The sequence below is a fragment of the Procambarus clarkii genome, chromosome 53 (assembly GCF_040958095.1).
Source record: "Procambarus clarkii isolate CNS0578487 chromosome 53, FALCON_Pclarkii_2.0, whole genome shotgun sequence".
Taxonomy (NCBI): Eukaryota; Metazoa; Arthropoda; class Malacostraca; order Decapoda; family Cambaridae; genus Procambarus; species Procambarus clarkii.
The window spans coordinates 28,235,625-28,251,538 of record NC_091202.1 but is presented as its reverse complement, the minus strand read 5'-3'; the positions used below and the strand labels follow the sequence as shown (position 1 = coordinate 28,251,538).

Sequence of the window (15,914 nt, the reverse complement as noted above, 5' to 3'; positions counted from 1 at the left end):
CACAAACTATATAGTTTTAATAGTATCTTTTCATGATTATTAATTCTGTGTGACTGTGTCTATTAAGACGAAGTTTGACTTTGTAATTTTACAGCTGAGCTACATTTTACAGCTTTGTAATTTTTACAGCTTCTGTGGACATAATATATTTAGGAAATACATCCTTACTACCTCTCATCACGTTATATGGGCACTTTGGTCTGTCAAACGAGTCTGCTGCGAGGCAAGAATTTCCAACTTCCACATTTATTATACCGCGAGTGAGGTTGTTGACCAGACAAACTGTTTTATGAGATGCCATTATAGCTATAGTGCCAATCACTTTGTCTGAAACGTCTGTGTGGTTGGTCTTCTTCAGGTGCTGCTTGACGTATTGTTCAACCTCGAGGTGCTGTTTGACGTATTGTTCAACCTCGAGGTGCTGCTTGACGTATTGTTCAACCTCGAGGTGCTGCTTGACGTATTTTTCAACCTCGAGGTGCTGCTTGACGTATTGTTCAACCTCGAGGTGCTGCTTGACGTATTGTTCAACCTCGAGGTGCTGCTTGACGTTAGCTAATATCTCTAAGTACTGCAAGTACTTTCTTTATCAAAGTCATTTTAGATAGTTTTGATATACCAGAACAAACAACGTTGTTTAATTTGGCCTAACCTCCTCGAAGTATATTTTGATTTGAATAGCTATACAACTGATTGTCCTACAAGCTGTTTTTGTTGACATTATCTGCAACAATCTAATCGAACCGAAGTTGTGGTTGAGACATTAGATATAGCAAGATAAGAGCTTTTGGCATTATAATATATTTGTAATTACCATTTTTACAGTATTGCTGTAATAGTAAATATTTTACATCTGTGATATAGCTATGCTTATTAAACCTCTATAAGTTCCAACCTGAAGGACACGTATCGTACCTGTCTTGAATCTTTTTTTATGAGAAAAATGTGGACTTTAATTTCGACTTTGCAAAATTTAAGACTATAGAGTTCTGTGTTATATGTTTCCAAAAGCATTTCTCTATCGCGAATTGTAATCAGGCTTCTTTATATAATAAACCCAACTATTGTTCGTTAAAGAGGTATACACAAAAATGATTTTTTACACCGGTAAAATACACCAAAAAGTGTTAAGGCTTTTGGTGTATTTTGGCGCCAGATTAACAACGTTAGGGTGGTGAGAGGCCTCGACTTCACGGTGAGTCGAGAAGTACCTCTCGACTCCCTACTCACACGGTGAGTATCTCTTGACTCACTACTCACACGGTGAGTATCTCTCCCTCTCTCTCTCTCTCATGCTGTTCACCACCGTGGCCCGAGTGCGTCCTTCTGAAGGGGAAGAGAGAGAGCAGTAACGCGGAGACGTCGAGTATTGTGGAGCAGGTTAGAGGGTAACTGAAGGGAGTTGAGTGTGTTTACCCATCACGAGTGTGTCCGGACCCACGTTGATGAAGGGTCTCCGGTGAGCGTGGGTGAGAGGGTCGCTCGCTACGGAAACAAATAACAGCGGAAAAAAAAAATCCCACCCATGAAAAATGTATTTTTTTCAGTTCATGTTTTTTGAGGAAATGAACGGTGAATGTGGGTAACTTTAAGCTTACATTGTGAGTCACTGGGACTCTCACTGTGAGAGTCTCAGTGAATAACGTATAAACGTTGAATCCCAGAATCACTGAAACCACAGAGATCACATTGACTATTGAAACTGCCGAAAACACAACACCTGATAACTGATAACGTGATTATTAAAAAATAGACAACTATGTGATACATAACACCAACGATAAGACCTGGTTAGCTGACACCCCGGATTACTACCTCCAGGATCACTCAAACTATGGAGATCACCTGGTTAAAGGCACCTACAAAAACACAGAGAGGATTAAATCAACGGTTAAGACCAGCATATGTAAAATCACCAAGAACGCCGAGATCACAAATTCGCTAAAGAACAGACGTGTAATTGAAACCACGAAGAACACAGGTAAAACTGACACCCTGGAGAATATCACGAATATTGACACCTTTCTCAGCTTTGTTTTTCACTTCTAACGGTAAGAGCTCCATTGCTATTATCTACAAGTTTTCATGTATCACTCAGTAAATCTTGCTTTGCCAGGTCTTGTCTGGGGTTCATTTCTCCGGTCGCCACTTTCTCATCACGGCTCCGTCTCCCATGTAGATGCAAGCATCACCAACTTGCTTCTACATGGGTCGCCGTCTCCCATGTAGAAGCAAGTGGGTGACTCCTGACACGAATTTCCTCCCTCAATCCCGCTCTTTAATTCAGGCGTCTCTACACTAATCAAATTGTCGCTGTGTTTCCTCAGCTCAGGCAGGAGGAAGCCTGTAGCCTCGTTGTCTTAAAGAGCCTCCATGGTAGCCTCTCTCCTTTACCTGATCCGCAGCTTCACCAAATATCTTGAATCTTAAGCCACTCGCTGCTTTGTCACAATCCTCTCGTGGTCTCCAGTCATGCAGTTCTTCACATTCGTCACCTATGCAAATAGTGGGACGACAGACGACAGTGTACTTCTTAAAAAATTTGATAAACAGGTCCCAGATATATATCCATGTATCCTATATATAAGCATCGACGATGGTAATGTTCTTTTATCTCAAGCGATGCCTAGGAGACTATAACTAATGAACTTCTCAGACTCTTCTTTAAAATACCCCATATGCAATTACATTATTTTATACGATGCTAAGTTTTCATTGTTATGTTCACTCTCACAGGTTGAGAACTTTGAGGAAGTAGATAAGTTAGGTGGGACTTAACAACAGACCAGTTCACTAATATTTACACTTTACGAGGTAATAAATTAAAATATTAAGAATAAGGTGAATAGAAAAGGTAAGAAACTTAATATGTAGTGAAATAACACAAATTCACCATAGAGTGTAGGTGGAGCTGCAAAAGAGTCACTCTTTGGACCGAATATGTAAGAATATTAAACCAATACATGTGAAAATTTAACATGATATAAAAATGATAGCTTGCATAGTCAAGGCAGAGAACTACTGATTAACGCCACATGCTATGTAAGGAAAAAGAGGAATGGCCAAATAGGCGTCTTTTAAAGTTCAGTCATCGCCGATAATACACATGAATATGTTAGTGATATATATAACATACGCAATGTTAGCAAAAATGAGAACATGATTCAGACACATTCAAAAATGAGACATTTAGAGCACTCTATACCACAAACAAGAGTGAAACTTGATGTCCATGTGATCACCAAGACATAATGATGATTTTCTTCCACTTAAGGAAGATTTTATTTGAAAGTTTGGCAGGTAAAGGAAGGCAACAAGAAGATCAACTCTCATTGCACAAAACTACAACATATACTTTTTTCCAATGCACTTTAACCTTGGAAAGTACACATGTACACATCGACGAGGCAAAGTGCTGAATTTCCATCAACTGTGTGAAGCGACGACATGCAATAATTTAATATAAACGTAATAACAGAACACACTTTAGCAGAGAGGAGAGACATATGCACATTTGTTGGGGATGAAAACCTGAAATGCTCAGCAAATGTCTATTACTGTTAAGGTACGTTCACTATAAATGTGTATATAATATATATATATACACATTTATAATATATATAATATATATATATATATATATATATATATATATATATATATATATATATATATATATATATATATATATATATATACACACAGTTGCTAAGAGTTATTAAAGATTAGAAAATGAATAAATAATTGAGGATGATGGAGGAAGAAATTAAAACCAAATTATGCCCAGATATAATAAGGATCACAATACAAGGGGGAAGCTACAGCACTAGAGCAGGAGGAAGTAGAGGCAATTTGATATAAGTTATGAAAGAGTTGAGTCAAGAAAAGCACTGAAAGGCAACGAGGTAAATCTCGGTTTGTGGCAGGATAAAGTCAGGATATTTCTAATTGCGGGTTTGTCCAGAATAACTTGAGTTGGAATGTACTTATAGTGGGAGTTTATAATGGGGGTATATGTATTTGGGTTGGGTATATATATATATATATATATATATATATATATATATATATATATATATATATATATATATATATATATATATATATATATATATATATGTATATATATATATATATATATATATATATATATATATATATATATATATATATATATATATATGGGTACAGTATAGCCAGATATATATAAAGAAAGTGTTCATACCCAATACATATTAAGATATTGAAAGTGAAGATTCGTCAGTCCGTCATGGACTATTATCAAGCCATGTGTGTGTAGGATGTAGAAGGGTTGTGACATGTAGGATAACATTCGTAATGGGGTTTATGAAACTGAGTTGCAGGGAAGGGTAGATGACCGTGGGGTTCAGGTGCTGACGTATGGGCTGGGGTTTTCCTCTGCTACGATATTCTCTTTAACTTTTTTCAGGTCTGGACCTCAGTGTAGATAATGAGGCAAAGTCGATGAGACCCACGACTCACTTATCATTTACCTCACTTCTATCCGTGTGTAAATATATATAAATATACCCCCCCCCCATCTTACCATATATGCTTAACACCATGTTTCATTTAAAGGTGTTCCAGGGAGGAACGGAGCGTTTTAGAATACTAACCCTTCAATAATCCAATGTTATAATAAATCAAAGTTAATAATAATATTAATTCTTCGGTAAAGAAAGCAGAGTTTCTTTACCTGATGATTATTGCTTATTAATACATCTTCAGAAGGAATTCATTCTGAAGATGTATTAATATACGAAAGTACTTAAGGAAATTCCTGTTTCAATTCATCCTCCGTGGTCGGACACTCTCATATTATATATATATATATATATATATATATATATATATATATATATATATATATATATATATATATATATATATATATATATATATATATATATATGCGTGTGTTTGCGTGTGTATTTGTGTGTGTGTGTGTGTGTGTGTGTGTGTGTGTGTGTGTGTAAAGTACAGTTCTTACAAATTCCCCAATATTCAGGAATAGAACCAATGTTTGTCGCTGGTAAGCCAAGATTACAGGAATATTTAATATACTACAAGTGAGTTCATTCATACAAACTCAATTTGACATCTGTATGTGATTTGTCCAACAACAACATCCCAGAGCTGGATATTGCAACATAGTTGCCGTCTTTGGCATGCAATAAGCCTTTAATACATCTCATAACATTGTTTTTTGAGTCTAGTCGTACTGAATGTCAACACGTCTTACCTCCGTTACTACCTCGTTATTTCGTTTACAGTCATATTGCCTTGGGGTCTTAACTGAAGCTTCATTATCTGCACATTTGTTATCAGTAAGCTGGACAGTGTTTTGTTAATAAACATTTCAGTGCTTGATGTGGGAATGGCCTGATATATATATATATATATATATATATATATATATATATATATATATATATATATATATATATATATATATATACTACAAAAATCATAGTTGTTAGACTATGTCGTTAGTCATTAGACAACGGTGACTGGGATGTGTATTAGTAATAGGCTTCTGAAGATTACTTTGAGGAAAGATTGTAGTTTGAGAGATTGTAGCACAGAGCTGAGTAACGCCGTGAGAATATATATCTACAAGTCATTTCAATTTATCATATATTCCAGTTAGCTGGGTTTACCACAGGGGGGAGATTTATGCCTGCTACAATATGTCAAGGAATTCACATAAAACTGTATTTGTTGACGCAAATGTACACACATACACACACACACACACACACACACACACACACACACACACACACACACACACACACACACACACACACACACACACAAAGGCGGGATCCAAGAGTCAATGCTCGATCCTGCAAGCACATATAGGTGAGTACACACACACATATGCACACACACACACACACCACACATACACACACATGTAGATATGATAGAGCCCAGTAGGCTCAGGAATCTGTACACCAGTTGATTGACAGTTGAGAGGCGGAACCAAAGAGCTAGAGCTCAACCCCCGCAAGCACAAATAGGTGAGTACATACACACACAGCTGGAATTAAACTTCCGAGGATGCACAGGATGGCGAAGAGAAACCTTACAATGGGACTCATGGTTTAAATCATTGTAGATGGTAGATGAAGATGTAGAGAGAAAAAATGTATAGATCCGTCACGAGTGGAGAATTACGCTGTAGCAAATCAACAGATAGAAGTTAGAATAAAAAAAAAGACTGAAAAAAAAGATCTTAAGGTTACGAGGGAACTCTGTATGAGGCAGAAAGAGGAAATAAGCAGGAGTATGATAGCTAACAAGAACAACAACCAAGGAGGTATACAGCTACGACCGGTAACCTGTGTTTACAATATGAAAGTTGCTGAGGCTTCACACTTCAATCCCTCCCCCAACACCCTTCTCCATTCCTCCCAACACCCATTTACCATTCCACATATCTTCTCCTCCTCACTCCATAACTATTATTTCTGTACCTCACTAATTCCTAATCCACAGCATATATCCAAAGCCTACAAGCCCTTCCCTCCCTCCCTCCCAATCTCCTGTTATCCAATTAGCCACTGTTAACTCACTGCTCTGCAGTCCAATGCTCTCTTCCTCCAACCAAACTGCCAACCTTTTCCATACCTTCTACACCTGAACTAACCCAGTATCTCATTCCCAAGCTGCCCATACAAAGACCAGAGTATCAATAATAAAAATGTGGTACAGAAATGCTGATGGAATATCAAACAAAGTGGATAACCTAAAACATAGGAATGGTGCAACAAACCCCCTAATAATAGCAACAGTTCAATCTAAATTAACTGAAATTTTCAATAACGCAATATTCCCATAAATATAGATAAAAAATAGAGAAAGAGAGTAGAGAAGGGGAGGGCGAGTATCACTGCTGTCAAAAAAGATAGCTGCTTTGAAGAGATCCCTGTAGATGAATATACCAATAATGCACATTATGTCACAAGAATAATTTCAGTGGAAGGAAAAAAAGTAACTTTGGCTGTAATTTACAATCTATCAAAGAATCACAGAAGATCCAGACAAGAATGTGAGAATGCAAATTGCGCTTCCATAAATGCAAAGTGTGGCTGAATTATCTCATAGGTTGAGAACAAACCTTCTAGTAATGAGAAAATTACAATCAAGGGCAGACCCACTTGGAATCATTGTATTTGAGAGGGAGGAGATGAAACATGGAGAGCACAACCAATAGAAGATGCAGAAAGAAACTTCTTAACACAACATGTTATGGAGGAAACACGAAAACAAGGCATAGACGACCCTGCAACATTCGACTTAATCTTCACACAGAGCGAAATGGACACTGAGAACATTTAACGTGAAATGCCATTGGGACAAGTGACTGTTGTGTACTAATCTTTGATTATGTAATTGTTATGAAAGCCGTGACAAGTGGAAGAGAAGAGGGGAGGGTAAAACTAGCTCTCCATAAAGTCAAATACCAGGTCAGAAAATTTTTAGAGAAAATACCTTGGGGGAAATAAAATTAAGAGACAAAACAGCACAATGCAAGAAGGACTACATCAAAGAACTAGCCAAAGCAAAGAAGCTGGAATAAGATTTATACCGCCCCTAAGGGATAAACTAACCATGATAAAAATATGCCCATTGTTTAATAGACAATGTTTCAAAGGTAAAAAAAGAGAGCTACAATAGAGCAAGGAAAAAATACAGGGAGCACACAACAGAGGAGAAACACGACATATATAAATAGGAAAGAGGAATGAATAGAGCAACAATTTTAAGAGCAGCAGAGAGAAGGAGAGAGGAGAGTTGACTACAAAACCATTACACAATGAGTGAAATGTAGATTCCATAATATAAAACAGAATAACAAATTGTGAGTTAACACTAAACCAAATCTGACCATAGAGGCCAAAAAACTAACAGAGTCCCATCAGATACACATTAATTACTGGCTGCAGCCGCCGGAAATCAGGCCAAGTTGGTATGTAGTCCAATGTACACAACATAAGTGAACTCAGCCTTAGACTTCTGCATGGACGCAATATCTAAAGTAACCCCCTTTCAAAATTCTAAATATTCAGCTATATGCTAATTGACTTTTTCTAGACTCAAGTTGTTCGTATACTGTAACTGAATAGAGAGGTTATTCTCGATATAATTACTAAGCCGGTATTAATATACAGCTCATAGAAGGTATATGAGGATATGATTGAAGCTGAGATAAAGGGACAGAGTGAAGGAATTGTGTCCAAACACTAGGGCTATAGGGAATCGAACGCCGACCTGCAAGAAGCTAGGCCGACGCAGTACCATGCAGTCCAAGTAGATAGGTCATGGTAAAAAAAATAGGTTTTAGAAGAGCAAATATATAATAATAATAATAATAATAATAATAATAATAATAATACAAAAGACTTGGATTAGTACTGACCTTTTACACTGAGAGTGATCGCGTAGAGGAGAAAACTGACTCTCCGGAGAGAGGTCACGCGGGGCATCTCGCTATTCCTTCCACTTGGAGGAGGTCACAATGTTTGGCACTGTGGCACTGGAGCTGGGACCCAGGGTTCGGGTTCTTGAGGTGGGTCACGGGGTTGGGCGCTGAATGTGGGTCAGAGTGCATTCAATCGGAAGTGAGTTACACGCCATGGATTGGAGTGTAATCACTCGCTTCTGGTACGAGGTGGATTACAGGATCTGGCAGTCTGGCTGCGTTATCCACCTCCAACGAAGCCTTCATAGACTTGAGCCCTCATGTAGCTAGCTAAAATATGCCTAGCTTTCCTGCTTCCCTAATCTATTTACATCTTTTAGAGAGTAAAAAATTAGCTTAAATCTGTTGTCATTTATTTTCAGTAATACTTGTCATTTTGTTGAGTAAACTATTACACTGCATATCTGTTCATTTTATTTTATAAATTTATTATAACACTTTTTCATTTTTAATTCACACTGCTGAAATATATCGTTCTTCAATTGTTCAAATCAGTAAATAGGACTTTTCCCTTAAATATTTATTTTGTCCCTTCGTTTATTTAAATTTTAGATAAATGATCATTTGTTAACACTTTCTAACAGTTTTACAGATATTCTAATACCAATGCAGTATTTTTTTCCCCATTTTCTGAAAATATAATAAAAACACATCAATGTATATATGTAATACATATAATACATATAATATATATGTATATATAATACATATAATATATAAGTAATACATGGAAGGAATGTAAGCAAAGACAAGTATACCTTATCCAAGTGAACAAAAAGGTAAAATACGCTGCAATAAGAAATTGTGGAAGTCACCTCTATCCTCAACTTTAAGTTGAGGATTCAAGTCATAATAATTAAATTGCATCGCAACATTGCATCACAACAGAGGGGGGGCTAAAGAGCTAGAGCTCCCTCCTCCGTAGTCACTGATAGGTAAGTCACTGATAGGTAAGCACATTGCCAGCAATCTTGCCATCCTCTTATTTGCCATTTAATTTCGGTCGAGAATTCGCATTTCCGGCCTCTCGGGACGCCCTGTATTTGGCACCTCACTTGCCATTTTTTTACAAGCCATTTCCCCCACTTGGAATTTTTCTTTCTGCTGCACCGACCGCCTGATAGTTCCGCTCTTTGAGGTCTCTCTCTCTCTCTCTTCCTTGGCGCTCTGCCTGGCCACTGCTCCTTCACATCCTCTCTGTGGAACTGCACCTTTACATACTCTGAGTGATACTTCATGCAGGTTGGCGTTCAATTCCCGACCGTCCAAGTGGTTGGGCACCACTTCCCCCCAACCTACCCCCATCGTATCTTAAATCCTTATTCTGAACCCTTCCAAGTTCTATATAGTCGTAATGGCTTGGTGTTTTCCAGTGATATGGCCGTCCCCTGCATGTGAGTGATACTGCTTCATATCCTCTACATTACACCCTTGTTCATATTTTCTATATTGCCGGTATTTCACTATATATATATATATATATATATATATATATATATATATATATATATATATATATATATATATATATATAAATATATATATATATATATATATATAAATTATATATATATATATATATATATATATATATATATATATATATATATGTATATATATATATATATATATATATATATATATATATATATATATATATATATATATATATATATATATATTATTAAATATGACCGAAAAAGTAAGATTAATAATTCTAACACTAATTTTCTCGATCTTTCTTACGTTTCTTTTCACTGTTGATGGTAATTCAAAAATCAATTCTCCAAAATTCATTTTTTTTTCTAGTCTGACGCGACACTTGAGCGCGTTTCGTAAAACTTATTACATTTTCAAAGACTTTAGTTTACACACACACACACAACTTTAACTGAATAGAGCTTAAACATCTTCGAGTTTTTTATACCTACATTTGGGTGAGGTGACATGTTACAATAGTTTTGGATGAGGTGAAAATAAACTTTTTACACAAGACAGAACACGAAACAATGGGTATTAAAGGTAGGTAACTGCAGAAGGCCTATTTTTATTGGCCCATATTTCTTGATGCTTCTATATTGGAGCGGAGTCTTGAAGTGGGTAGAATATAGTTGTGCATTAATTGGCTGTTGATTGCTGGTGTTGACTTCTTGATGTGTAGTGCCTCGCAGACGTCAAGCCGCCTGCTATCGCTGTATCTATCGATGATTTCTGTGTTGTTTGCTAAGATTTCTCTGGTGATTGTTTAGTTGTGGGAAGAGGCTATATGTTCCTTAATGGAGCCCTGTTGCTTATGCATCGATAAACGCCTGGAAAGAGATTTTGTTGTCTTGCCTATATACTGAGTTTTTTGAGGCTTACAATCCCCAAGAGCGCATTTGAAGGCATAGACGACGTTGGTCTCTTTTAAAGCGTTCTGCATTAAAAGAGCAGTATATATGTATATATACTTGTATATATATATACAAGCGTATATATGTATATATATATATATATATATATATATATATATATATATATATATATATATATATATATATATATATATATATATACCTAAAGATCCAGCCACTCTCTACACGTCTCACTCTCATTTCTAGTTGGTCGAGAGTGAGTACTGTAAACTGTGTATAGTATAAACGTAAACTGTATATACGACTGTAAAAAAAATAGTGCGAGAGTTCCACCCTTGTTTGGGTTCTCACCTAGATTGATACCGACTTAGATAACTAGGTGATTAGGTTTACTAGTCGTAGTAAAACGACTAGTTCTATTCTCGCTTGCAAAGAACGAACTCGGATTCTTAGGCCTGACTTCCGACGTATTTCATGGGTTTTCATCCATATCTCTAAGAGATAGATGTCTGTCTGTCTATCTGTGATTGAAGGCCAGAAGGTCGCGGCTAGCCACACTCGCAACTTTCCATGGTGAATGGTGAGTGAATGGGAAGTGTAGCAGGCTGGTTGTTCGGGGGGTTCGACTCCCATGATCGTCTATAAATAGAATTGACTCCTATTGCAACAAACAGCGAATCGTGTGAAGCCTGAAATGTGAGTTCGAGTTTCCCACCAAGGTTTTCCAATTAATTTATCCGCTGTTAGCAGCGTTGAATTAACGTCGAAAACATTGATTCAGCGTCGATGACGTTCATTCTGTGTTTATAACGTTGATTCTGCGTCAATAACAATGATTCGGCGTCGATAACGTTCCTTCAACGAGGATAATGTTGATTCAGTATAACTGGAACATAGTTTGCTCATTGGGAGAGAGAACATGAAGGATTAAATAAATGGAAAGTGAGAAAGCAAAAGAGGGAGGGAGGAATGGCATTGTGAGAGCCTGTGAGGTACAAAATGAGGTAAAATGGGAGGGGAGGGAGGAAGGGAAGGATGGAGAACTGAAGGGAAGGAGAAGGAGAAGGAGAGAGGAGGGTAGAATGGGATGAAGGGAGAATGGAAGAATAGAAGAGAGGGAGAGAGAGAGAAAGAGAGAGAGAGTATGAAGCTACCTACCTACCTTTCCATGTGGAGGTTCCGAGAATCAACTTCCCCGTGGCCCGGTCTCTGAACAGCTCTCCTGGTTCGTGGTTAGGCCAACCAGGCAGTTGGATGCGACTGTTCGCAGCCTGACGTATCATAGCTTGGTTGAAAAGCTCTCTTTTGGAGGTGTTTATCAAGTTCTCTTTTGAACACTGTGAGGGGGCAGCCAGTTATGCCTCTTATGTATAGCGGGAGAGTGTTGAACAGTCTTGGGCCTTTGATGTTGATATAGCGTATCTCTTTCTGCGTATCTATTGCATCTCTGCTTTTCAATAGGACTAGTTTGAATATCCAGCGATGTCTACTGAATTCCTGTGATGTTATTTTCGTGGGCAGATTCTGAGCAAGTCCCTCTCATATTTTCCAGGTCTAAATTATTGTGTATCTCTCTCTCCTCTGCTCTAGAAAATATAGATTTAGAATTTTTAAGCTATTTCAGTAATTTAGAGTGGATTTATAGCATTTAGAGTGGATTTATAGCATTTAGAGTGGATTTATAGCATTTAGAGTGGATTTATTGGAGCTGTGAGTGTGCTACAGTACTTCATTCTAGAGAATACTAGGTCTTGAAAAGTATCATCATTTGTATGACACCTTGTTTGAAATATTATTTTTTTATCTAACCGTTTTTGGTTGGGTAAAAATTTTGGTTTGGTCATTTTTCTCGCAGTTGTGACAGCTACTTAATTGAGTTCTTTAATGATAAGGTCTTCCGACATGATTATTCCCAGATCCTTTGCAATGCTTTTTTCGTTCTATAGTGTGATTAATCTGCGTTTTATATAGGGTGTCCGTTTTTCTATATTTTTGTTTTCCAATAGTGCAGGAGCTGGAACTTATCTATGTAAAACATCACATTATTATCTGTGGCCCCAATGAAAGACTTCACGAATATTAGAGTTGAGGTTTGCTGTGTTCTCTATGTTTTTTCTATGTTGTTAACTCGCTTGAAGGTGAATGGGAGACGGACAGACACAGACTCGGACACCTGCTTGCTACCCCATCTGTTTGTCAAAAGATTAGATATCGACGCTTCGGGCTAGCCTCACACAGCTTTGCATGGTGTCTGGGGCCCCTTATGGAAAATCTCAGAAAGGGGTTTGAGGTCTGACACTATACCAGCCAACCTTGATGAGAAACCTACCTTCTCACCCACACCCCTTCCTCATGAAGTCGCTGTAAATGAAATGTGCAACCAAATGTCCGCAGACTTTATTTAAATATCAGGGCATTCTGATTTTGACTTACAAAACAAAGGTTCTGATAACAGATTTGTATTCTCGATACAATGGTGTATGAAGGGTGTAGGGGGGGAAGGGTGTATGTTGGGATACAACTATGAGGGAAATGGGAAAGGTGAGGGGGAGCAAGACATGCAAGGGTGTGTGAGTGAGACCTTGACCAAAGGTCGACCTGGGCACCGCCGGGTAGTCCATCCAGTATTTTTTCATTACTTACCTTTAACGATTTCATCGCTTAACCCATTAGGCTAACTAGCGGCTCTAGCACTATTAAAGTTCTTTATAACATATCTGGAACTCCTTGCACAAAAAAATGCTGCTTGCCATAACATATCAATTCCATTTATAATCGTAAACGCCGTTATCATGTCCCTTTCAACCCTTCTTTCCTTCAGTGTGGTGAAGTATAATACCCTCAGTGTTTGCCCTTCAGTTCAGCAACAAACCTGGTCTAATTACTTTAAAACTTTTATAATTTTACCGTGTCATTTTCATGCAAGGCTTCATGCCTGGGCTGCATATCAGAAGACTGGGTCTCACATAGCATGCGCTGGGGCCTGAAAGTCTCATTCAGGAAGTGAATAGGACCCGGAAGGATCTTTTGTGCATGTTTCTGAAGCACTCACATTATTCTGCCAATGAGTGCTTCTGGCATTAAATTCGGGTTAATGTGAACTCAGAGGGCTATCTATCTCTTGTTGTAGAGATCATCTCACTTCTGTTACAGTCTTCATAACTTTGGATTTGGTTGTGTTAAACTCTAGCAGACACTTTTCAAGCCCCTTCTGAGGAGTCAAGAATATCAGTCTCTGTCCTTATTCTTCTCATTAGTTGGCATTGTATGCAAACATTTACATAAAGGTGACAATACCCCTTTGTCAGGTCGTTTGCAAATATTAGAACAGGATACACCCCAGAGTCAACCCTCACAGTTCGGGACTCGTAACCCTTTCTTCTCTGATTGCTCTTACTGTGAAAATTGCTTCTTTCTAAAGAGGTACTCTTTCACTGACATTAGGACTGTGTGTGTGTGTGTGTGTGTGTTTGAATGTGTGTGTGTGTTTGTGTGTGTCTGTGTGTGTGTGTACTCACCTAGTTGTGTCTGTAGGATCGAGCATTGACTCTTGGATCCCGCCTTTCGAGCATCGGTTGTTTACAGCAATGACTCCTGTCCCATTTCCCTATCATACCTAATTTTAAATTTATGAATAAAGTTTGCTTCCACAACCTGTTCCCCAAGTGCATTCCACTTTTCCACTGTGTGTGTGTGTGTGTGTGTGTGTGTGTGTGTGTGTGTGTGTGTGTGTGTGTGTGTGTGTGTGTGTGTGCGTGTGTGTTAATGAGTGAAGAATGAAATAAATTAATTGTATATTTTTCTGTTTGAAAACTTGATATAGAATTCTTCCTTAGGAAATGACTACAAGCAAGTTTCTTCCTTCCTCCAGAACATCATGGCCTTGTGTTTCCTTAAGAGGTATTGATCATCCAGATGCCACACTCCTGGGATATGACTCCCAAGTTTGTGTTCCAAGTTTTACGTGCTGCCATTCTCTCAGGAATACTGTTCCTCGCATCCCTCAGTAATATTTATGTTGGCCTCCTCTGCAACTCTGGTTGCGTGGGTGTTTATGTGTGGTACATATTCCTATTTACATGTTTCAGTTCAAGCTGATGTATTAGCTTTAGCCTCAGCATTAACAGCATTGCTGTACAAAACAGTATTGCTGTATCTTTGCATGACGATAACGTTATTTTTTTTATATTGTTACGTTGATGCGACGTTTCAGCAACGTAATGACGTTATAAAATACTTTACGTTGTTTTGTTTGTGATGCGGTTAAGACCTGACCATATTTGCATATGATTAGCGTCAAGCTGAGTAGACAAATCTAGAGAATATTGAAAGATTGCAATCTATCCCTTTCATTGTGAAACATTGTTGCACAATGAGCAATGTTGATTGGCATTGTGTAACTAATGTCACTGCTCATAAATTTTACCACACAGCTCTTTACGTATACTTAAAGTGTCGCAATTACCGTCACAAGAGTGAATTTAAAAGCACTCTGATATTGTCGGTTCCTCAGACTAATAATCATTGCCGTCTATAGGCTACACGCGTGGGTTTGATTTTTATGTTTATTGTTAATGCAAAATACTCCAAAATTAACGCGTGTATCATCGAGAAAACGATGTCCGACAATGCACAAAGAGGTTAAGTTTCGTGAAACTTTATTTTTCTCTTATTCTTGCACAAACATATCTTATAGAGTTTTCACAGAACATGAAAAATGCTCGAACTCGTGATATATAGAATCAAGAATTCCCCAAAATATTTTGCAAGGTCTGTAAGCAACTCTGATCCAGCAATATACTTTCTCTGGCCGAGAAATGGGACATTAATGCATTTTCCCAACAAAACAAAAACCTAATAAATTTTGTCGAGATCTTACTGTAGTTAAATTAACTGGTCGTGGACATTTCTTTGAGGACTGTAAGTTACTTCACCTGCATTATTTTCCGCGCCAAAAGATGCTTAGCTGGTTTCATGCAAGGAAGACTGGGAAATGTAAATGTTGAGCAGGTTTTAAAACCAAATTTCTCATATAAAATAATATAGCA

At 37.6% G+C, this 15,914-nt stretch overlaps 1 protein-coding gene across 1 annotated transcript in view; it reads right to left on the bottom strand.

The window, feature by feature from the left end:
- LOC123767147 (neuronal acetylcholine receptor subunit alpha-7) overlaps positions 1-15,914 on the bottom strand; it is an 84,210-nt gene that overhangs the window by 56,806 nt on the left and 11,490 nt on the right. The window contains exon 2 of the mRNA XM_045756683.2: positions 8,450-9,142. Within this exon, the coding sequence (XP_045612639.1) occupies positions 8,450-8,516 (67 nt within the window). The 5' untranslated portion in view covers positions 8,517-9,142. The remainder of the gene's footprint in view (positions 1-8,449; positions 9,143-15,914) is intronic.